Source organism: Phaethon aethereus (genome assembly GCF_964289735.1).
Source record: "Phaethon aethereus genome assembly, chromosome: 29".
NCBI classification, from domain to species: domain Eukaryota; kingdom Metazoa; phylum Chordata; class Aves; order Phaethontiformes; family Phaethontidae; genus Phaethon; species Phaethon aethereus.
The window spans coordinates 2584994-2609783 of NC_138605.1; the positions used below are offsets into that span (position 1 = coordinate 2584994).

At 43.4% G+C, this 24790-nt stretch overlaps 1 protein-coding gene across 3 annotated transcripts in view; it reads left to right on the forward strand.

Annotated features, from left to right (window-relative positions):
• The window catches only part of SCN8A (sodium voltage-gated channel alpha subunit 8), a gene marked incomplete at its 5' end in the record, with an annotated part of 44797 nt that extends 20791 nt beyond the window's left edge, over nt 1–24006 (forward strand). For 2 of the 3 annotated variants that reach the window (XM_082011812.1, XM_082011813.1), the window contains 15 exons: nt 1500–1635; nt 3508–3746; nt 4161–4334; nt 5270–5626; nt 6720–7190; nt 7476–7593; nt 8272–8426; nt 9313–9486; nt 13607–13729; nt 17017–17301; nt 17898–17951; nt 18959–19100; nt 19786–19910; nt 20684–20954; nt 21863–24006. In XM_082011812.1, the coding sequence (XP_081867938.1) occupies nt 1500–1635; nt 3508–3746; nt 4161–4334; nt 5270–5626; nt 6720–7190; nt 7476–7593; nt 8272–8426; nt 9313–9486; nt 13607–13729; nt 17017–17301; nt 17898–17951; nt 18959–19100; nt 19786–19910; nt 20684–20954; nt 21863–23010 (3972 nt within the window). In that variant the 3' untranslated portion in view covers nt 23011–24006. The remainder of the gene's footprint in view (nt 1–1499; nt 1636–3507; nt 3747–4160; nt 4335–5269; nt 5627–6719; nt 7191–7475; nt 7594–8271; nt 8427–9312; nt 9487–13606; nt 13730–17016; nt 17302–17897; nt 17952–18958; nt 19101–19785; nt 19911–20683; nt 20955–21862) is intronic. The other variant, XM_082011814.1, reaches the window with a different exon arrangement.
• Between the last annotated feature and the right edge of the window lie 784 nt (nt 24007–24790).

Consider the following 24790-nt stretch of genomic DNA (forward strand, 5'->3'; position numbering starts at 1 on the left):
GGACTAATAACAGTAGGAACCCTTGCTGTATGTCGGGGTAATTCATAGGGAGCTATTTGAAGCATGGGAATGGGGAAACCAACCCAAGTTTGTTGCAAATGTTCTCCACAAAAATATTTGGGGATTTAAAGGGAAATACAAACAATCTTTCAGCTCTCACAAAATTTTGCAAGGGAAACTGTTAGTAAAATAAGGCTTTTTAAAAAATACTCTTTTTAGTTTTTGAATTTTCCTTGACTGTGACTTTTTGTAATTAGTTGACTGAATTGGCATTGAGTAACCTTTTTAGTGGATCAACATTTCAGAATGCAGAAGAGAAACAAAGCTCAAAAAAATAGAATGTTATTTAGTGGGGTGTAAAAGAATTTGGATAAGATTGAAACAACATCATTTGGGAGATACCAAAATCAGCTGTTTCTGAGAAAAGTCTGGTTACCATGACTATAAATTCCAAGCTATTTTTTTTTTTTAGTTATTTCAATTCTTGCAACCTGTTTGACCTTAATTAGTTATGTTAAGCATCAGTTGCTACCTGTTTTTTTCCTTCCCTAGTTAGCATGTTAATACAATGTTTTGCTTCAGTATTTAATTCTCTTTCCAACGCAGCATGAACATGGTAAGAGTAGTAATCTGCATGATGCATGTGTAAAAGGGAAGGTATTACTTAGCAGTTATTTTACTAGGTCTATAGGTAGAGAAGGTTCACCATGCAACAAGCAATCGACTGTCATGGTGAGAGAGCTGCATGGGCTGTGCAGAGACCTTGGATCGCAAGCAGACAGCGGCAAATTCCTCTAATGAGGAAAAAAACAGTTAAGATTGTCTGCGCCTAACAGAGACTGGCATTTCCAGAGCAATCCAGAGCAATCTTAGGAGGGCAACTGTGAGGTGCCTTTAGAAGTGCAAGTCTTTGACCTGAGGGGAGCAGGGTGGTCCTTCACGAGGGCGAAATTGAGACACTATTTCATATCCCTGTTGTGTTAGAAAATTCGCCTCATAGTGGCCTAGAGTGGGAGAAATCCCGACTAGTTCTCCGACGGTGATGTGGTTGAGCTTCTTTTATCCTACTTTTCAGCTGCTTATTTTGAAATAAATGTTGATACTGTCAAATGCTCAGTTCTTGAACCGTATTAATTTGGGTGGCTCGAATGAGGCTGGGGTGGATTTCACACTCTGACCCGGTTAAAAGAGTCACTGCCCATCTGTGCCATCTGGTAGTAGCACAGAGTGTAAATTACTTTGTACTACAGCAGTCTTCATTAGAAATGTTCTTTAAAACATAGTCCTTAATTCGTCTAAGGCTGCAAAGCACTGGTGCTAGCGGAAATGAGGGCTTGAGTTTTGGTTTGACCACTTACGTAATGTAGGAAAGTGAGAAGGATAGCAGGAACAAAGATGTTTTTCTCTCTTGGGCATACGTGCCATGTTTCTAGGCTGAGAGTATGTAAAATACTGGGAAGACGTAAGAGTTTGTATTAATCATCCTATGAATTTTGCAGGGTACTACTGAAATCGAAATTAGAAAGAAACCTGGTGGGTCTCTCTTGGTCTCGATGGATCAGGTGAACGCATCCTATGGAAGAAAGGATCGAACCAACAGTGTAATGACCGGCTTGACGAATACCCTTGTTGAGGGTAGGTCCTTGAGGGTGTGCCTGTGGTATTTTCCGGTCTGTATGTATCGATTGCCCTCTCGTGGTGTGTTGTAGGAAGACGGAGGAGGTTATAACCTGGCGGTTATAGGGTGGTTCCTCACACCACATCTGCCCTGGGTTCCCTGTGCTGCAGCCGCGCTGGCTGTCCCTCGGCGTGGCCGGCCACCAAACACGGGTACAGACACGGGTGTCCGCTCAGTCTGACCAAGGGGATGCCGAGTGCTAATGTTAAACTTCACAAGGTGGCTTCGTAGTGGCGTAGGGGGTTAGAGCGATAGCTGCTCTGTAAGGGACCTGGGTGAGGGCTGTAGGGTGGGGAGCACAGGCTCAGGTCAGGCCCCGTCTCTTTGGGCAAGGGAGCACAGCAGAGATCAGTTTTGAGCCTTGGGTACCCGACAGAGAAAGTGCGTGCCCTTCAGATAGGCAGAATTTAGCTGCCCCTGCTTTCAAGCAGTACATTATTTTACTTTTTGGTTTTGCATCTGAATTATGTAGATACAGAGGTAAAGACAACAAAGAGTTGTAATTTTCCAGTAATGAATATGCAGCCTGGCGGTTATAGGAGTAAGACAGTGTCCGATACAGGTGTTCCGTCTTCTGCCATCTCCCAAGGACTGGAGAGACCCTCCTTTGCTTACAGTCCGTGGCAGAAAAAGATGAGCTGCGCTGAGAGCTGAAGTGTGACAGCTGTCAGAAGAGAAAGGGACTTCTGGATGACGGCAAGTCTGAAATGGACAGCACATGGAGATGAGATTTCCAAATATGTTACGCAGGAGCCAACAAGAATTTATGAACAGCAGCCATATGAGGTTGATGATCTCAAATTCCTGCTGTCTCCTGCAATAAAATTCTATGAAAACTAAATATACTTAGAAACAGAGCAAGGTTCTGCTGCTGCTTCCCTCCTGCGCAAACGCCTACAGGCTACAGTGCTACGGTCCTCTCTTTTAACTTTAGAAATTCCAAGGCAACTAAATACTAAGCAACCAGAGAACCAATGAGAAGGAGAGCGCAGTGGTCCTTTCCCTACCCGTAAAAAAATAAAACTTCAGCATGAACAGCTGTATAGCCTGAATGGAACCATTGCAAATCAAAGAATGGAGGAGGGGAACTCCTGATTTTTATTTTTTTTTTCTCCCTAAGCACTTGAAATAAGCTAGCGTAAAAAAAATGGACACAGCATCACGTTTGATTTCTGTAAATGGATGTGGTTAGTCTTAATCAGGTTATTCCTGTTTAAAATCTTTTGCAGCATTATGTCATATTTCCTCTTTTAGACCATGTCTGCATTCAGCACAGAATTCATTTAAGTTATTTAAAAACTGGCACCAAAGACAGTTTAGAATCTGTAACTTTGCCTTAAACCGTTTTACCTTGATCAGTTCTGAGTTAAATATATCCCTTCATTTAAAATAATTTGGATTGAATCATAATGCCCAGGCAGGGCTGTCGCAGAGGTGTAGAACCGCACTTCCTGGTAGCCTCACGCAGACGTGATGTAGCCCTTGTGTAGGGACAAAGGAGAAGCTAGTGAAGCTCTGTACCAAGACTTGACCTAACTCTGCTGTCGTGGTGATCTGCATGGTTGGCCATGGTCATGAGGTTCATGGCTTAGTAACTCTTTGTCTTAAGCTATTGCCAAGCATCCTGGAGTTCTTCTGTTCTGAGCGTTGCGTGTACACGTGGCAACTTTGGCCCATGAAAATTGAATTGTTGTGCAAGCAGGCAGACATGAGAGGGGTTCATGACAGGCAGGATCAGACAGTATTTTAGCTGTGCTGAGCATCAGACAGATCCAGCAGCCTTAGAGGTGAAGACTGAACGCTGTTGCTGTTTTGTTTTGTAACTGTAGAGCTGGAAGAGTCCCAGAGGAAGTGTCCCCCTTGCTGGTACAAATTTGCCAACACGTTCTTGATCTGGGAATGCCACCCGTACTGGATCAAGCTGAAGGAGATAGTGAACTTAATTGTCATGGATCCTTTTGTGGACTTGGCCATCACCATCTGTATTGTGCTGAACACTTTGTTCATGGCAATGGAGCACCATCCTATGACCCCAGAGTTTGAACATGTGCTCTCTGTAGGAAATCTGGTAAGATAGTATTGGTAAATATTTCTTACAGATCTGCTCCTGCTGGGTTACATTGCTTATTAATGTAGACTTAGACTGAAAAAAATGCTATTCCAGACTCTAGAGGACACTGAGCAGCGTGAGCTTGCCCTCACTGCAGTCTGTGGCAACTCGGAGATGTTTGCTAAGGGTGCACTTCTCTGCTCAGAATTTGTTACTACTTAAAAACCCATCTGGTATGCCTGAGTAGGTCGATGGTATTTGTGCTGCATTGGAGGAGAAAAGACTACTGCAGCAAGCACGTAGCATTGCATAGGCTGCATGTTTGAATTGGCGTGACAAACTGTATCGTTTGATATTTAGCCTGAGGATCAGAAAACGAACAAAAGCGAATCTTTGACTGTTCTTTCTTTGTCTCTCTACTCCCCACTCCAGGTTTTCACTGGAATTTTCACAGCAGAAATGTTCCTGAAGCTCATTGCCATGGATCCCTACTATTATTTCCAAGAAGGCTGGAACATCTTTGATGGATTTATTGTCTCCCTCAGTTTAATGGAACTGGGTCTAGCAGATGTGGAAGGACTTTCTGTGCTGCGATCTTTCCGATTGGTATTCCATATTCGTTCTTTTTGAATGTTACTATCTTGGAGCTACTAGGAAGCTTTTTACATGAGAAAAGGCAAAATCCACTTTTTTCTGGTTTGGGGGAGGACACAGATGGAGTAGTGTCGTTTTTGTGGTCTCTTATTTCACAACTGCTGTTCATGAGATCTGAGCAACAGCTCGTTGCATTGAGGCTGTGAAGGGTGACTTGGGAGGTATCTTGATGTGGGGTACTTAATATGCGTGGAGATGGACCGTGATAGAATGCACCTCTTATTTCATGTGGTCGAATTGGGTAGGTTGTATGTTACAGTATAATAAGAGTGCTGAACACCTACAGCCTGCATGTGCTTTAAGTTGTGCTGTCAGCAGTCAAGCTTTTGAAAATTAAATTATGAAAACCTCAAGGTTAGATTTTTGGGTGTAGAGAACCGTACCGGAGGTCAGATTTTCCAAGGAGCACAGCACTCAGAAGCTCCCGCTTACATTCAGCTTCAGAAAGTCTGCCTCCAAATGAGATTCTCTGGAAATTAAACTTAGATTGTGTGTTCTGGGTATGCCGGGAAAACAAGTCTTTTTTTTCCAGGGGAAGATGAGAAGTATTCAGGAAAGAAAAAAGTAATTTTTGGTGACACACACCCTTCAAATAAGTCTCCTGACTTCCTTAATGTTGCAAAGTTTGCAAAGCAAGGTGGAAGCTCCATATTTTTCTGTTGTAAAGGGAGATCACTGTGTGGGGGATAACTAAGTACAAAATACAGAAAGACAAATTCAAAGAGAAGTTAAGCATTCCCTACTCCCACTGACTTCAGTAGCAGAAGCATGGGCTTATGTTTACGTAAAATAGATGATGGTTGCTGTTTAGAAAGTTCTGCTTGATTTTCCTCTTTAAATTAAATTGTCGTTTGTCTGGTTTGGTTTTTTATTTTCTTTTTTTGTAGCTGAGAGTCTTCAAACTGGCCAAGTCCTGGCCCACTCTGAACATGCTGATAAAAATCATCGGTAACTCAGTGGGTGCTTTGGGGAACTTGACCTTGGTGCTAGCCATCATCGTGTTCATCTTTGCTGTGGTCGGCATGCAGCTCTTCGGCAAAAGCTACAAGGAGTGTGTCTGCAAGATCAATCCGGAGTGTGAGCTACCCCGCTGGCACATGCACGATTTCTTCCACTCCTTCCTTATTGTCTTCCGTGTGTTGTGTGGGGAATGGATTGAGACCATGTGGGATTGTATGGAAGTAGCAGGACAGGCCATGTGCTTGATTGTCTTCATGATGGTCATGGTCATCGGAAATTTAGTGGTCAGTAAATGGTTACTGATGGTCTTTATTGGTTGCCTCTGGGTGGGGTAGAACGTGGGGAGATGACAGGACTTAGAGGGTAATGATTTGTGAGTCTGTTCCAGCTCTGTTGGGGTCCTTCATGGCCTTTGACATACGAATGGTCCTGTTGACTTCGGTAGCACAATATTAAGGATGTGCTTTGCTTGATTAGGACCTTAAACAGTTGCCCACAAATAAAGCATCCAAGCACTTTGCAATAAAAGCTGGAGGTACAAAACCGTCAGTCGAAGGGGACAGACCCACATCTTGCCTGAGGGGGTAAAAGAAGCTTAAAAGAAGCAAGACCCACTTTTCAAATGCCAGTAGAGGAATTAATTTGGTACGCAGAGGAAGGTCCTGAAGCGTTAAAATCAGGTTGGAAGTTTCTTCTAAAATCTGCCCACTAGCTCAATCATGAGGTATAGTTGTGTGCAAGAATCAGCTGGTGAAATTGCACGGCCTGTTGTGTGGGAGGTTAGACTAGATCATGATGTTTCCTTCTGGTCTAAAATTTTATGAAGAAAAGTCTATGGGGGAAAATGTAAGCAAGAAGGAAGTAGTGTGAACAGTTGCATGTCTTCAAAGTAGTGTTGTGAGCTCTCTCTGAGAGGACTTGTCTCGCCAAGGGTTTTTGACAAAATAAGTCTTGGGAACTATCACTAGATGTGGGCAAGGAGTGATCATGCAAAATGCCTAGATTTGGCCATTTCCTTTGAGTCAGAGATGGGACTAAACCAGTACTGCTGAATTTAAGTCCCTTGGATAGCTGCTGCTTAAATTCTTCTCTTTAACATCTGTGGTCTGGATCCTGCAAGGGGCACCCTTTTACCTGCGCCGAACCCCTGTGACCCTGTGACACATTGCAGGATCAGTGTCTTACTCCCTGAGTCCTGGGAACCTCGATAGGTGTGTGGGACACCAGAGCTGATGCTCAGCATGGTGTTTGGAGGCTTAGCCTTTAGTCCCTGTTAACATCAGCAGGACGGGGGTGGTTAAATACTCTCATTCAGCTTTGGGAAATAGAACCCTTGTGTGTCAGCTCTGCCAAGCGTGACCTCCTCTTCTCTTTCAGGTGCTGAACCTGTTCTTAGCCTTGCTACTGAGCTCCTTCAGCGCAGACAACTTGGCAGCAACAGATGATGATGGGGAGATGAACAACCTGCAGATTTCTGTTATTCGCATCAAGAAGGGCATTGCCTGGACCAAGGCAAAAGTGCGTGAGTTCATGCAGGCTCATTTTAAGCAGAGAGAGGCAGATGAGGTCAAACCCTTGGATGAATTGTATGACAAGAAGGTGAACTGCATCGCTAACCACACAGGGGCTGATATCAACAGAGACATTGATTATCAGAAGAATGGCAATGGCACGACGAGCGGAATTGGGAGCAGTGTGGAGAAGTACATAATAGATGAAGATCACATGTCTTTCATCAATAACCCAAATCTCACTGTCCGGGTACCTATTGCTGTAGGTGAATCAGATTTTGAAAATCTCAACACAGAAGATTTCAGCAGTGATACAGATCCTGATGGCAGCAAAGAGGTAGGATGAAATGCTAAAAATTTCTTCTAGACATTTGACCCTCGTGTGAGTGCCTGGAAGCATCTTGGGAGGGAGAACTAGATAGCTGCAGCACAAAACATAAGTACTTATTACCGTCTGTCCTGTTAACATGAGGTGTAAGCTGGGTCAGGATCTTAATGAGGTGAAGTGAGGAAACAACTTTAGTTACAGTAAATCTGGTGAACAAATTGCTGAGTCATCATGAAGTTTGGTATTTGTTGGGAACTAATTATAGATTGGATTGGGTTTTATTTTGTGTTCAAGAAACTTGATGATACCAGCTCCTCTGAAGGTAGCACCATTGATATAAAGCCTGAAGTGGAAGAAGTCCCTGTGGAGGCACCAGAGGAGTATCTGGACCCAGATGCATGCTTCACAGAAGGTAAGCTCTGACTATAAGCGTAGAAAGAAGCCTCTGAGCTCTTTCAGGGACCTGTCTACTGTAAGCTTACCTTAAGAGTAGGTCTCAGTCTGGATCAGGGATGGCTGTCAGCTTATTTTGAGACCCTTCTCAGACTCTGGTTAACTAGTTTAGAAGAATTTGCAAGGTGAAGGCCTTGGAGATGTAGTTGCCATTGCAAGGTTGTAGATGACCTATAGGTAGGGCAAGTTGATCTGTTGTACAGCTGATGCCTTGAGTACTTGGAAACAGAAGAATCTGGCTTCTGGTCGTTTTTTTTTTTCCCCTTCTGTCGCTGGCCTCAATGTCTTTCAGCAACCGATCCATTACAGGTATTCCCATGGCAAAGGTATTTTAAATGGTTCAAGGTTATTTTATCAGTAAGTTTTCCATTCCTCTTCTGTCAAGTGCATGGATACCTCACCAAATATAACTTGTTTAATCTGCTCACAAATTGATGTTAATTCAGGTGCCCAGATACAGAAGTGGCGAAAGTAATCATAAAATTCTCAAGAACGCAAGAGTTTCAGTTACAACTCTGCGTGTTTAATATTGTTGGCGTCAAAACTGCTTCTAGACAATGACGATTTTATGTTCTTACATTAAATCATCTGTTACATAACAAAATTTGGGCTCATGCTCCTTTGTGCACTATCCCAGGTTGTATGCAGCGCTGTAAATGTTGTCAGGTCAATATTGAGGAAGGGCTGGGGAAGTCTTGGTGGACCTTGAGGAAGACTTGTTTTCTCATTGTGGAACATAATTGGTTTGAGACTTTCATCATCTTTATGATCCTACTGAGCAGTGGTGCTCTGGTGAGTAAAATACAGAAATATGTGTAGCCCAGTGGTGTTAAGCTAGGGGACATCTAATTGGGAAAGCTGTATATAGGAAATTTGGTGAAAAGGCAAGCTATGATGATTCTTACCTGGAAAACAGCACAGCTCCATTGTGGTAGGTACTGTACAAAAGCCTTTATTAATTATTTTTGTTTAGTTTAAATTAAGAACGAAGACTGAAAGCCTTCAAATCTGGGTTCTGATCATAGCTTGACTAGAAACGCGAGGATTTCTAGGTCTCATTTTCACATTACTGAACAAGAATATTTTATATTTCCCTTTCTTCGTTTTCCCATGTTTGCAGAGCTGCTTGACCTTGTGGTGTTACACAGATACAAATAATCACTATGTTTGTTTTCACACAGTACACTATTTAGTAGATAGGGTTATACAACAAACAACTTCAAGCACGCGTTATTCACGAGTTTTAGGACAGAAGTCCACAACAATTCATATTCCATGGCAGTAGTCTGGTTTTCTTTACATACACAGCTTTCATAGTAATTAACAGTCTCATTGCCAATGAACTCGACCCTTTTGTACGTGTTGAGCTGCAGAGAAAACCTGCCTGTGCGTGTTACTGCAGTGATACCAGTTGCTGGACATTTAGATATAAAGGCTAGTACGCAGATCCCTAAAAGGCAGAGAAGTTCTTGTGTTATTTTTTTTGGTTGGTTGCTTGGTTTTTGTGTTTTGTTTTGTTTGTTTGTAGTCTTGCAACTACTACAGCAGATAAGGTGTACTGTCTAAGAAATGTAAATCCACTGCTCATCTCAGTGTTGTTTGAATAAGCTGCTGAATAACGACGTTGAACTATGGAATAAATCCGATATAATGACACCAGTACCTGGTTATTTCCCAGGCTTTTGAGGATATTTACATAGAACAGAGGAAAACCATCCGGACCATCCTGGAGTATGCTGACAAGGTCTTCACTTACATCTTCATCCTGGAGATGTTGCTGAAATGGTGTGCTTACGGCTTTGTCAAGTTCTTCACTAACGCCTGGTGCTGGCTGGATTTCCTCATTGTGGCTGTATGTATCCTCTCCTCCTTATTTCTGGTTGGGGAAAAAATGTTAGTTAGAAGAATGCTGGGGTAACGTTTTCTGCTGAGGAGTGCCCTAACTGAATCGCTTACTTAGTGAGGATTCAGTCCCAGGTATCTGTAAGTTTCCAAAACAAGGATAAACTCCTTGAGCCCTTTGGCTTTTGCCAGCGTTTCCTGTGCAACTGTGGAATTTCTACCCTGCAGGTGCTAATGAGCCTGCAGACACCAAGGCGGGTTTTCCAGCCCTTGGCTCTTTTGCTCCGCTGAAAGTACTGTTTCTAAGATGCCTGCGCGCTTGTCGAGCTACTGAAAGGTGTTAACAGTGGGAGAACTTGTGCAGACACAGTATTCCTTGGTGACACCCTCTTTCTGTAATCATTTGCTTGCGTTATTAACGATGAGGGAATGATGTGGCAGGCAAAATCTTCCCACCCTACCACCTAACGAGGTCTGGTGTTCTGAACATTGGGCACATGTGAAAATCTGAGCGCTTTGGAAGCTTTATTATGCAAAATGAAGTTCAACGTCATCCTCCTCCTGTTAAAAAGATCTAATGCCCAGGAGAGAAGAAGCAAGACCGTAACAAAGACAACTTGCTGATATGGGATCGTAGCATGAACAAGGGAAATGGTCGGTCTGGACAGTTCTGCACGTGATCGCCCTGGAATTCCCCTGCAGAACATCTTCATAGGGAGAATAAATGTGAGAATTTAAAACAAGAAAGACGGCAGAGGGAAGTGTTAGTAATAAATTTGGCTCTGAAGCACAGCAAGGCCATTTAAAATAAATGGAATTTATGCTATCAAAAGTGGCAGAAAATTATGGAATTCAGTAAGACTTGAAGTCCAAAGAACTGCAAAAAAGGAACTTTTTTTGTTCCAATTTGTTTCCAATCCAGTCCCAAGTGCTTGGATTCTTTTAAGACGTTTCACCACATCCAGTTGTGAAAGTGTCCTTAGTGAGTGCCCCAAGAGCAAGTATAAAAAAAAAAAAAAATTAAAAAATTTCCAAGCTTCTCATTTGGAACACTTCGAATATGATTCAGTTATGCCAAGTTGCTGTTCGGTGACATTATCACTCTGGAAATATTTCTGAGTAGGTGGAGGAACTATGCTTGGAATTCAGGGGCAGAAGTGACTCAAGAGGTCTACATTTCCTGTGGAAAAATGAATTTTTTAATTATCTTTTTTTTAAAGTCCTCTCTGATCCCCTTAACACCTTTCCTTTTAACACACATCTTGAAGAAGTAACTCTTCTTTTCTGAAAATAACCCTGTATCTCTTTCCCTGCCTTAAGACAAAGTACAAGTGCTAACATGGAGGCTAATACGAGATCTTTTTTATTCTTCTGTGCCGCTTTGAGGAGAGCGTTTCAGCAAATGAAATGCTTTGGGGTCGTGTATTAAAAAGAGAACGAGCAGCTGAGCACAAAAATAGCATTCACAGTCCTTATGCTTCTTGTTGTGAGTTGAATTCCAGCTGTTGGGAACAAGAGAAGTGCAGTTTAATTGACAAATAATGTATTACAAGATTCATTTGCTTCCCAAGTATCTGGCTGCTGGTGGAGTAAAGATAAGGAACCTCCCAGGCAGGTAACACATTTACAGGGAATGAACAAGCGCTTATGTACAAGGAGCCCGAATTCCCAGTGCTTTAGGAGAAATTTCTCTTTTCACTTGGTGTCGTAGACAGGAGAGCTGCACATTTTTGTCTGCAAAAAATCTGAAATGTGAATTTGAGATGTCAAGTAACAAAATCTCAGCTATGCATCATGTCCTGCATCTGTTAAATCACCTCTTTTTTTTTTTTTTTTTTTAACAAATTTTCCTGTGTGACGTAGATGGGGTTCTACTGAAGTCAGGATGGCAGCCGTGACTAATAGAGAATAAGCCTTTGCATCATAACAATGCTCTTGAATGTTATTTTTCAGGTTTGATAGCATTGTCAAATAACCCTCCTCCTCTGATTCCCAAAGCTTGCTGGGTGTATTTGTGAAGACAAAGTCTTTTTCTGGGTAATAATGAAGGCTTCTGCTTTTCAGTCAATCTGGAATTCCTTTTGTCTGACATCGGTGCCTGCTGTGTCTTCTGTCGGAGTGTCCCGAGAGCATAATACTGAAAAGACCCCATGAAAACCTTTAGGTGTTTTACTGCCGTTGTGTTAGTTTCCTACTTGGGAGCGAGGCGTTATCCCAAGGGGAAGAAGCTCTAAAAGTGAGGATTCAGTGAAGCCTGTACCCTGTTTAGGGGGTAAAACGCTGTAGTTCTCTGTATATGGACCTTATAGCTCCTACCTCCAAATCCCATCCGTATTTTGAAATTTGGGACTTTATTATACCAGTGTTGCTGGGGCTTGGTCCCGTCCTGAGCAGGCTGATCACAAAAGCTTTGCTGTAAACCTTTGGGACACCCCTGCCATGTTTTTAATCAGTGTGATTTTAAAATCAGAAAACCATATGGAAAAGCCAGAGCGCCATATGGCCATGTATTGTGGCCACTTTTGGGGCGGGTATGTAGACGGAAAAAGCGTGAAGCACAAACAGTAAAATAAGATGAAATCTCTTTAAGTTTTCTCGCATGTCCATACACTTGAAATCTGGTCCTGAAATTTCCCTGGAATATGTGTGGAATAAGAATCGTCCTTGTAATTAATTTCACGTTATTATCTTAATATCCTTTTTTTTTTAAAAAAAAAAAAGGAATGATAAATAGGAAGTGTCCCATTCTGAGAATTAAGCTAAAAAAACCCCACCTGTTATAGGAGGAGGTTTCATGTTTTTACATTATTTGTTACTGTATATTGATGTCTTTTTTTTTTTCTCCTTAAAAAAGGTTGACATATCTGTTCTTATCTGTGTCTGTAATGTGATACTAGCCAAAAATGGAAGATAGTGAGTGGGATGCTGATGAAATGGTGTCTGTAGATACTCTTTACATATGGCCAAGTCATGTCTGATCTAATCTAAAGAGTTTTCAGTTGGCTCACGTGGGAGATGGACTGCTGCCCTAAACACACGTGCCAGGTCAAAAAGTAAATGGCTCCACGCCTTCATGCTTTTGGTAATACAGGGCTTAATCCTGCGGCACCCTGAGCTGCTCTCAGTAAGCTGCTCTACTTAACCAGTACCAGCTGGTTAAGAATATTCAGTAATTTGTAAGCGTAGAGCCTGAATCTGATTCCAAGCCGCTAAAGAAAACAGGTTGTCTTTGTGGTTATGGTGTTGAAAAATGGATGTAAGAAACCTGTCCCCAGCTGTGTCATGGTGTCAGCGTATGAGCCCGAGCACCCACGCAGTCGCTGTGACGCCTCAGTTTGCCCATCTGTGAGATGGACTTACCCATCCTCATCTTCCCTCAGGGATGCTCACAAGTGTCACTGCAGCTTCAGGCAGGCAAAAAAAGCCCCCGACAGTTGCTCTGTGTTACAAGCAGAAAAAACACACCCATCCTTGAGTTTTCAGGCAGTAAAAGTTGGAATCGGGTGCCTCAGCACCGTGTGCGGTAGGGCCAGCCTTCGCGTTTTTCAGAGCTATTTTGGCAGAAGCAAGCTCAGGCACACGTCCCGTCCCTGAAGGCCGTTGCCACGGATGAAGCACCACTGCTCAGCGTGAGCACGGTGCCTTGCTGTACGAGTTGAGCGCAGGTTGTGCAGTGTGTGTATTTATCTGTATTCTTTCTCATAGGTACCTTTAAAATTTGTCTGGCTTAAATTTAATGGGAGCCGCTGGGATCCTGCAGACAGTAAAGGGCGAGGGTAAGGTTTTTGTCATCGTTTGGGCTCTTCCTTCCGACAGACCCCTTCTCCGTCTGTGTGTCTCTGCCTCTCTCTCACTTACCTTTCCCCTATGTTCTTTTCTTATGCCTTTCTCAACCGCATTATTTCCTTCCAGGTCGTTTCAGTCAAGTGAAGTAGGCAGCTGGTGTCATGTCTTCGGTATTTATTATGGGGGCCGCCCAGGCTGGCAGTCTGGGCTGGGCAATCAGTGCTAGGGGATTCATTCTAACAGTCTGGAACCTTTTTTTTCTTTTTCTTTTTCTTTTTTGCTTTCTTTTTTTTTTTTTCTTTCTTTTTTTTCTTTCTTTTTTTTTCTTTCTGTTTTCTGTGTAGGTCTCTTTAGTCAGCCTTATAGCTAATGCCCTGGGCTACTCGGAACTAGGTGCCATAAAGTCCCTTAGGACACTAAGAGCTTTGAGGCCTTTAAGAGCGTTGTCCCGATTTGAGGGGATGAGGGTAAGATGCCATTAGCAGCTGATCCTTCTGCATGCCTGTGGAGCGGTTTTTTTTAAGCATGCTAGAACTGATCAAAACTGGTGGAAAGAAAATTCCAAACAGAATCATGATGCAGCTGCTGACTCGATCACCTCTACTGTGGATGTCCCCTCACCCTGCCCACCGCTGCACCCTCCCCTCTTAAGAAAGGGAGATGCATTAAGCTGCCTCATTACATTAATTACTGGCCCGAACCACGTGCCATTTGTAGACGATGTTAACACTTGGCTGTTCTCATTTAGCCTGGCTTTGACCTCTAGCATCCGAGGGAGCTTCTCAGCTGTGACTTTTTTTATCTAGGGAGAATCACCAGGTGCAAAGAAGCAGAATTTGAACCACCTCAGTGTCTCCAGCCCCTCTAGGTGTTGGCCGCTGGTGGAATTGGATTGAAAGACTATATCGGAGGGGTTTTTAAAAACGCAGTCTGCCTGCAAGGGGGTAAAAGGCTGCTTCCTTTCTCGGATCACTCAGGCCTTCAGGAAGGGACTGGCGGGGAGCTCAGCTGTTTGAAAAAAAGCCTTTGGTTTAATTCCTCTTGTTGCACCTTGTTGTTCTCGGTCCAGTCTGGTGGTGACTGGAAGCCTTGTCTGATAGTGAAGCTTTTCCTTTCCACTCCCTCCCTTTTACCATGCTTTACGGTCCCCTGTCCTGTCACTGTGGAACTAGCAACAAAGCACAAGCAAAGCATTGAACTTAACAAGCTTTCCTCAAATTGTTAGACAGCATCACTGTCTTGGGGATTTGAAATTATTGCAATGTCTCATTACTTTGCCACTAATATTCTGTATTTGGGTGCTTTTTTTCCATTTGGGATTGAAATAGTCTTATAAAAACATGTAAAAAAATTGCACGTTTCTGTTAAGTAAAGGGTACGTTGTGTTAACTGGTTTCCCAGTTGCTCTCAGAACAATAACGTAGGTCTTCTGTGCTAAATCCCAGTTAGCTCACAATTAGAAATATTAGGAGAGATAAAATCATGTATTTTTTTAAAAAAAAGAAGGGAATAGCAGTTGCACAGTTTTACTCCAGGGTCTGACTGGAGTGATTCCACCTGGATCCTTCTGATCTCCTTCGAGTTTGCTGTAGTGTGACTGAGCACAAAATACAGCCTGAAAGGCAACAAACTGATCGGGAATCCTCAAATTCTTTAGGAAGTGATAGAAGTAAATGATACCATAACGAATCCAAAGAGGGTTGTTTATTCCCCAGCACGTTATCCTGCTAGTATTTCTTTGTGTCAGTTAGCCTAATTTTAAACTTCATTCTATAATACAGGCACAAAGGAAGAAAATTTTTGCATGGGCACAAAGCCAGAGCTTTTGCTGGGCTGGGTTCAGGTCCCACCTAAGAGTATGATCACAAAGGAAAAGACCTAGCACTAATCCGGTAGATATTGAAAGCTATTTTTAAGCCACCCTGGAGGGAAGCTGTGATTTCTAATGCACTATCAGAAAATTCTCATGCTTAAGGTAGGGGATTTTCACCACAGCAAAATTGATAAGAGAGTTACGACTGCAGCCCTGTTAGTTACCTAAACCCAATTATTTTTCCTTTGTTTTGACTTGAAGACAAGTGTTGCTGCCCCATACAACCAGAACAATTCTTCTGAGCCAGAGAATAGAGATTTGAAATGCCTTTGCAAAGGAAACATAAAATGTAGTTCTTTGCTTTTCTCTACTCCATAGTAATCTGCATTTTCAAGAGCTTGCTCTGCTCTTAAATTAATCAGGAAGTTTAACAGTAATGCTATGAAACGTGCATGCATTTTTGTTAGTCTGCACACAAAAGCCATGTTCCTTCTCTCGGATCTTTTTGAACGCTGTATAAATTTAACGTACCATAAGTGGCCGTATTTCGGGAGCATAGGACGCTTTTTGCCGCTTCCCACGATGAACTGGAATAAACCAGCGCATTGAAATCTGAAGGATCTTAAGCCAGAACGGCGTACTGCTGGTGTGTTGGTGTAGAGCCTGTTTGGAGGGCTTGACTCTAACCCGTGTCTTTATACCTCACTGGGTATGCAGTGATGAATTGATGACGTCATTTATCAGTTGCTGTAACGCCGCTTACTGCCTAGATCACTGTTGTCTTCAATTTGCCTCCGTGCCTGCTGTGGTGGAGGGCAGGTGCTCGCCGCAGAGCTTATCCCGTGTGTGGTGCTTGCATCCAGCAAACAGGTTTCTGGGAGGAGAGGGGACACTTGGTGGTGGCCAGGACCAGCTGTGGCTCAGGTGCTACTACGCGAGGACTCCCGAAGCACTGTGTAATTGAGTAGCCTTTCAAAACTAAGGCAAACAGTTTAGATTCTCTTCATCTATTAAAGGAATCTAAATTAGGAGATCGTAATAAAAGATTTAATATCCTGCTGACCTAACTCTATTAAAAACCTGATAGCTTACGCTTTGTCACGTGTTGGCCAGGGATGCTTAGGGACATGGTGCTCCCAAACCGTGAAAGGCGAAAATTAGGAGATGGTGGAAGGTAGGAGCTCTGACAAAACCCAGTATCGCTTCCTGCTGTGTTTGCTGCAGTTTGGAGGAAGGAACATGGCTTTTCTGTCTTCTTGAGCCTGCCTAGCTGCATGCTCAGCTGTCTGCCTGAGACAACATGATTGGCCTTGCTTAGTCCCAAATATGACCTTGATGTATACGGCGACTCGCTGCTTAGCCTTAACAGAGCAATGCCGGGCTTGGTCCTGTCCCCAGCGAAGTCAGTGCCATGCAGTTTGCTGGCGACCTCGGTGGGAGCCGGAGGCAGGCTTTGAAGTGATAACAGCCTTGTTTGAAAGCGGGGAATGGCCGTAAGGGCCACTGGCTGATAAGACCCATCAAATCCCACGAGCAAAAGTGTCCTCAAACTTGGCTCTGAGAAAATTTTAGCTAGGAGCCTGTTTGTTACTAAGAAGAAAGTCTGAGCCTCACTCAGTAATGCCCCCCTCTCCCTTTTGGCAACTAAAATTATTTAAAATAATTGTTGTCTAACTAAAGAAGTAACAATCCAAAATCAAACCTGGTAAATCTAACAACCTGGCCTGTTTTATTTTAAAAACAGAGCTTCGGTAGGTGGCTTTTAAGCAGAATTTTTCACCGCTTGGAATAAGTTCACTGCCGACTTCTGCGTGGAGTAAACGCCACAGATCTGTCAGTGGCCTTACCTCCTATTCCCCCCCCAAAAACAGCTGTATTGATGCTTGCTGTTTCCTGCCTTGTGTTTTATACTGAAACTTTTTCCCACCCCTTCCAACACAGGTGGTTGTCAACGCCTTGGTTGGCGCTATCCCTTCCATTATGAATGTGTTGTTGGTCTGCCTTATCTTCTGGCTGATTTTCAGCATTATGGGGGTTAACCTGTTTGCCGGGAAATATCATTACTGCTTTAATGAAACAGCTGAGGAGCGCTTTGAAATAGATATTGTTAACAACAAGACGGACTGCGAAGCACTGATGCCACCCAACTCCACTGAGATTCGATGGAAGAATGTGAAAATTAACTTTGACAACGTTGGGGCAGGATATCTGGCTCTTCTGCAAGTTGTAAGTTTTGCTTTCACCATCTCCCTAGTAGTAAATACAAACTTCTTCTAATGCATTTTGGCTGCTTCCTTCTCTCCATGAAATACAGCATCCCATTAAACCCACTCGGATTTAGGTCTGGAATAAAACTGCCATTTTATCTTTCGTCCCTTTGCTTAGTGTGGGTCTCCCAGCACAGCAAGCGGCCCCAACTCTACTCTTCAAAGAGTCTTACCAAAGCTTCCACGAGACAACAGTAAAACCTGTTTGTTAGATTCATAGTTTGGGTTGGAAGGGACCTTCAAAGGCCATCCAGTCCAATCCCCCTGACATCTGCAACTAGATCAGGCTGCCCAGAGCCCTGTCTAACCTGACCTTCAACGTTTCCAGGGATGGGGCATCTGCCACCTCTCTGGGAAACCTGTGCCAGTGGTTCACCACCCTCAGTGTAAAACAGTGCCTTCCATAAAGAGAAATATTTAAGTAATACTAAAGTTCAGTATACAGGGCGATCAAGAGTGCCAGGGAATCCTTGACATAGGTGGCACAAATGAGACTTGTTCTTTTGCTCTGGGTGAATTCTCTCTAAGAGAAGGTGTGTTTGTTTTCTTTGCTAGGCTACTTTCAAGGGCTGGATGGACATCATGTATGCAGCAGTAGATTCCAGAAAGGTAAAGTGCATGACCACAAACTCGCCTCCCAGTAGTTCACTCTGCTATTTTGCTTTGGTAAAATCAAGAGTAAAAATTGTAGAACTATTATGTTATATTATTTGCTTATATTATGTATTTAATGCTGTGATTGTTTCATTTGCTCTATTAGTGTGATAAGTTAAAAGGTGCGGAAGAAAATCCTGAAAAGGGCGGGGTTCTTCTGGTTGCTTTAAGGGCAGGGAAACTCCTGCTGGAGTGGAAATACAGTGAAGAAAGGAATACAATGAAGTTCTGTATTCCGTCAGAATAAACTATGGGGAGGAATTAGCCAGAAGGTCCTCCATGAAGGTCCCGTCTACACGGGAGCCCAAGTGTTGGTTTGAATCTAGTTTTGAAATTATGTCTGGATTGGAGCTCTTTCTTCAGGCACTTTTCTTGTTCTTGCATGCTGGAATCATGCAAATACCATTACTTCCTTTTTGCTTTCTAATTTTTTTTCCTTCTCTTCTCTTGGTTTTATATAAAAAGATTTTTGAAAGGATTTTCTTGTCCTACACTGAATGCGCTGCTGGAAATAAATAAGTGCTATGACTATGTCAGGACAGTGTAAAAAATGTTCTTCTCTTTTTGATCAGCTGATGGCCCTAGATGTCCCTCTTTGAAAGAAAGAGTGATGTCTTCACTTTGACAGGGCTTGTCATTAAAATGATCGTTTCCTTTGTGACTTGCAAATTAAATTACTATATATTGTATGGGCACTGACCTCATTTACAGTGAAAGTCAGTTTAAATTGTAGCATATTATATTCCTGAAAATTAGATCGCCATCCTCCCTGGTATATACATACAACATGTATGCATACTTTTGCTTTAAACAGTGTGAGGACACGGTTTTCCATACGTAACTACAGCTTTATAAAGCATGACTGCCCTACATGGGAATACTTGGAAACATGACCAATCTCATTTTGACTGTATATAATGTCTTTTAAATGTCATTTATTTCTCTTCTCATCTCTCATTCAGCAAGAAGAGCAACCCAAGTATGAGGACAACATTTACATGTACATATATTTTGTCATCTTCATTATCTTTGGCTCCTTTTTCACCCTGAACTTGTTCATTGGTGTCATCATTGACAACTTCAATCAACAAAAGAAAAAGATAAGTGATCGGTGTTTGCTGATCAGTAGGGGAGCTGAGACCTGTTAGAGGAATGTTGAGTCTTCAGCTTGATGGGTTTTTCTGCAAAATAAGGGCCAAGGACCTTCAGTCTGGGGCACAAGCCTCCCCTCCTAGAGCTGTGGGCTGCAGAACCACTGTGACTCTTGGTGCATCACTCCCTACCCAGCCCCACTGAGAGCGGCTGAACAGGCTCAGGGGAGGACAAGAGGCAGCCCAAAGCTTTATGTAAAACCCTAGCCGGATTAGACGTTTTCCCTAGACTACCTTTTCATGCATTTCTGGTTTTTCTTTGTCTTGATTAAAATATACAGACGAAGTAAAATGTCTTCCTTGCCTCTCCCCCCATCTCTCATATACTGCTTTTCTTCTCTGTAAGTCAAGCTGAGGATTTGCGTGTATGCAGTACCTGCTAACTGGCCCGACACCTCTGTTACCTGTTTATCACAAAGGATAGGGAGGGGATGGGGAAGGATGTAGTGCAATAAAACAGGTTATTCATAGGAAAAATACTCAGTTTTCTTTAAAGGAAAACCAGTGTGCTTTGGGTATTAGTATAAGTTATTTCTGTCTAAAATAGCTGCCACCAACTTCCCATATGGCAGGTATCCTCATGACTTAGCTAGGATGTTATTCCTTTCCCTTCTGGTGTATGAGCTGATTGTAACCAGTTTTCCTTTTGCCCCTTTACTTTGGAGGTCAAGATATTTTCATGACAGAAGAGCAAAAGAAGTACTATAATGCCATGAAAAAACTGGGCTCAAAGAAACCTCAAAAACCCATTCCCCGACCTCTGGTGAGTATGTTATAAAGGGAACTGAAGGAAAAAACCTGCAGAGTAGACTTCCAAAGGAGCTTCGGCTCCAAAAGCATCCTTTGTTCTAACTCATGCTGGACTCCACATCCCCATGTTCTTGTCATTACAATTCAGGTATGATCTGAGAGAGGTTAAAACGCTACAGCCGCGGTTGATGTTAATCAGTTGGCTCACTTGAATCAACAAAACAGTCTGAAAAGCCTGCCTTCCCAGAGGCTATAGCTGGAGAGTAGGAGCAGGATCTTGGACAATTAGACAGTCTTGTGGCTTGAACTGATCGAGACCTAAGCACATTTCCCTGCTTTCTGAAAGGCTTTGCATGGGGTGTTGGGTGAGTCCCTTAGATACTGCTGTGGATAAGGCATCCTGCTGCTCTGCCTGCCGCTGGAACTAGGCTGCTGCCAGGACGCAGAAGAGGTAGTTGAAATCTAGTTCGAGTACCCTGCAGTCACCACGGCAGGGTAGACGTGGCTGCTGTCTCCCTTGTGAGTGGAAGAGCATCAGCCTGCCTTTGGTCTCAACAAGGAGGAAGATACAGGGTTGCGGTAGCATGTTTGGGGTATAAATAATAGCATTTTCCTACCTTTCCCATAAACTGAATAGATTGAATTGTGGCTAGAGTTTGCCTTGAAAGCTTCACTGAAAAAACTATGTCCTCATCCTTGTTTCCACCAACAGTAAAATAATTTGTTGACTAACGGTAGATTTTTGTTCAAACTCATTTGGTTCGTTGTCTCTCTCCTGTTGCACAGAACCGCATTCAAGGAGCTGTCTTCGACTTTGTTACCCAGCAAGCATTTGATATAGTCATCATGATGCTCATTTGCCTCAACATGGTGACCATGATGGTGGAGACAGACACACAAAGCAAGCAGATGGAGGACATCCTTTACTGGATCAACCTGGTGTTTGTCATCTTCTTCACCTGTGAGTGTGTGCTGAAGATGTTCGCCTTGCGGCACTATTATTTCACCATCGGGTGGAACATTTTTGACTTCGTGGTTGTGATTCTGTCCATCGTGGGTAAGTGCGACACCAGTTAGATAGAGGTCTGTGAGTGCTAGGCTGTCTTGGTATTTGCAGAGTAGAGCACATTCTTGTCTTTGAAGGGGCTATATAGGTACCAGGACTTCTAGGTTCTCTTTTTAGCCTTGTGAAGAGACTGTGGCAGAATTTGGCAGCTTGAAGTCCTGAGTAATGCACCCTCCTCCCTCTGTTCTGGCATTCATTTCCAGTCGCGTGGAGTAATACACTTGACAATTACTCTCCCTGTCTTTAAAAACAGAAATTTTACTCACCTCGTCAGAATGTTATAATGCTTACTAACCACTTAAAATAGCATTGCAGTGCTTCCTACATCAGCATGTGATTTGCACTCTTGTTTTCAGGTTGGTTGGATGTTGAATCAACCAGTTTCCTCCAACGGGTTTTGGGGTTTTAGCGGCTAATCCGTAAAATGTGCATAACCTCACAAATACAACAGGGTCACTCAAAGCTTGGCTGGATGCGGCTCCACCCAGGCATACTGACAAAACACCAGCATTTAGAGACTGTCTTGCAGTATAATACTCAGATCCAGGTTTGTATGTTGCTAGAAATAAGATTTATCTTACATATTTTTAGCACCTTCAAAATAGAGTCCGTAGCCTGACTGCCATGGCAGAGTTGGCACCAAGAGCTAGACACCTCCAAAAAACAACTCACCCATCCTTATCCAGCTGGAACAAATCCCTCTGCATTTAGGAGACCTACTTAGGGAGCCAGAGCATCTATCTAAGACTTAACTGCCTAAAGGTGAGGCCTCTCAATCACAGACCCCCTTTGAACATCTGACCAAGGAGTTCTGTGTTCCCAGTCCCTCGACTAGGTTCAGAAGCAGCAGCAGACTGCACGTCTCCATTGTCACATCTGTCCCTTCTCTTCTTCTTTAGGAATGTTCCTGGCTGAAATCATTGAGAAGTATTTTGTGTCGCCCACTCTCTTCCGAGTCATCCGACTGGCTCGCATTGGACGTATCCTGCGTTTGATCAAAGGAGCCAAAGGAATCCGCACCTTGCTTTTTGCCTTAATGATGTCCTTGCCTGCCTTGTTCAACATTGGCCTCTTGCTGTTCTTGGTCATGTTCATCTTCTCCATCTTTGGCATGTCAAACTTTGCTTACGTCAAGCATGAGGCTGGCATAGATGATATGTTCAACTTTGAGACCTTTGGCAACAGCATGATCTGCTTGTTCCAGATCACCACATCAGCTGGTTGGGATGGCCTGCTGCTGCCAATCCTAAACCGGCCTCCAGACTGCGACCTAGACAAGGAGCACCCTGGGAGTGGTTTTAAGGGGGACTGTGGGAACCCTTCAGTGGGGATATTTTTCTTTGTGAGTTATATCATCATCTCCTTCCTGATCGTGGTCAACATGTACATTGCCATCATCCTGGAGAATTTCAGCGTGGCGACAGAGGAGAGTGCAGATCCACTAAGCGAGGACGACTTTGAGACCTTCTATGAGATCTGGGAGAAATTCGACCCTGATGCCACACAGTTCATAGAGTACAGCAAGCTCGCAGACTTTGCTGATGCTTTGGAACATCCTCTCCGCGTCCCAAAACCCAACACCATTGAACTCATTGCCATGGACCTGCCTATGGTAAGTGGAGACAGGATCCACTGTTTAGATATCCTGTTTGCCTTCACCAAACGTGTCCTGGGGGACAGTGGAGAGCTGGATATACTGAGACAACAGATGGAGGAAAGATTTGTGGCATCCAACCCTTCCAAAGTGTCTTATGAGCCTATCACAACTACTCTCCGGCGTAAGCAGGAAGAAGTTTCAGCGGTGGTTATCCAGAGGGCTTACAGGGCTCGTTTAGCAAGACGGGGCTTTATTAGCCGAAGGCCTGTCTCCACAAAACTGGAAAACGGAGGAACACACAGGGAGAAAAAAGAAGGCACCCCATCTACTGCATCTCTCCCATCGTATGACAGTGTTACCAAACCCGAGAAGGAGAAGCAGCAACGGGCGGAGGAAGGAAGACGAGAAAAAGCAAAAAGACCAAAAGACGTCAGGGAATCCAAGTGTTGAGACAAAATAATAGAATTGTATAAATTAAAAAATATTTGCAAGTGAAAAGATTGTTTACAAACTTCATGAAATATATCAATACAGAACAGCTGTGGAGACACTTACCTGAAGATCTTATACCAAACATAGTCTGCTTACTGTGTGACAGCGTTGCATCTAAAGCAGTGACCTACCACCTGTTTAAAGGACCCTTGTAAACAAACATTTAAACACAAAAAAGGAAAAAAAATGGGATTTTCTATTGTTCGGGCAGGTGGATACTGCATGTTCCACATCAGTCAATGCAACTTAGGACAAACAAGCAAAATAAAACACACACACCACACAAACAAAACCCGCTGCTGGGATTCATGTATTTTCCAAAGCAGCCAAAAATGGATTTTATTTTCCCATTTTGTTGATTATTATTGACAGAAAACCCAGAAGTCACAATGTTAAAGGGTTTGTTCATGCAAAACTAAACTAGATTTGCATTTAGTTAAGCCGCAAAAAAAGAGAAACAAAAAAAAAAAGGAAAAAAGTTAAAACAAGTAAAACAAAAAAAAGGAAAAAAGAAACAAACCACCCATTTAGCCCATGCCATTTAATTGTCATAGTTTATTTGATATTTATTATCTGCATTCTACTTTCTACATGGGCTTTACTTGGTTTGGGAGATGGGGTAATCGGGTACCTTCAGCCTGGAGACGGCTCAGGCTGATTCCCCCCCAAAAAAGTGCTCGTTCAACGCATAGAAACGATTTGCATGATGGCATGCCGTGACCAGGAACCATGCATGAGGAACCATCAAACCACCGTCACTCGATGATCTGTCCACAGCAGTGTGTTAAGCCATAAATTCGAGGCACTCCACCGACTACCGTACACTGTATTTGGAGATAAACTTTAACAGTAACCATGCCCTTCACTGGTACCTCCCCGTTCTTAGCCATCTCATCGACCCGCCAGTCGGAGGAAAAAAAGAAACGAGCAGAAGAAATAATTCTGTGTCTCTGTTTAACAACTTGTCTTTTGTTGTTGTTTTGTTTTCCATAGAGCCATCTTTTTGCACACTGAACTATAACAAAACCAAATGCTGCTCTGGACCTCGTCCAAAGGGAGATGATAAAAACTGAGAATGGCTTGTTATACTATGTCACTGTAAAACCACAATCTAGGGCTTAAATACCAGTCAGTAAGTTCATTTGTATCCTGCAATATTTATCATTAATATTATTCTTCAGCCTCCATCCTGCAGCATAGACACTTTTTTTTAGAGAGATAGATGCTAAAAAAAGGTAGCATGTTATCTCTACCGGTAGAAATCTGGGGAGCTTACCCAAAGCGATCCCACTGGCGGGGCTGGGGGACGGGGACGTGACTCACAGCGTTCAGTTGTCCCGCGGCCATCGGAATTCCTGCTGCGGGTGGGATGCCGAGGTGCGGGTGGGCTTTCCGAAACCCTGAACCCTTCCTCCCTTGGTACCAGTGTTTGCAGCTCTGCGCTTCCGCTGCCGCAGGGGTTTTCTGGCTTCTGTGGCCATGAGGGTTTTTAAGAGGACGCAGCACAGGCACAGCCGCGTCCCGGGCGCGGGGTGGAGAGCCGGCTGTCGGTGCCTTCACCTTCTTCCCATTTCTCACGCTGTCACAGAGCGGTGACTAAAAGGGCCCCGCAGGTTGGGTAGGAATCAGAGCTACCTCTTGCCTCGTCTCGTTGCAGCGGTAAATAACAGAAACACGATGAGCCAAGTCCGAACGCTTCTCTCTTCTCAGTGCCCAGACTCAGACAGCCCCAGGTCCT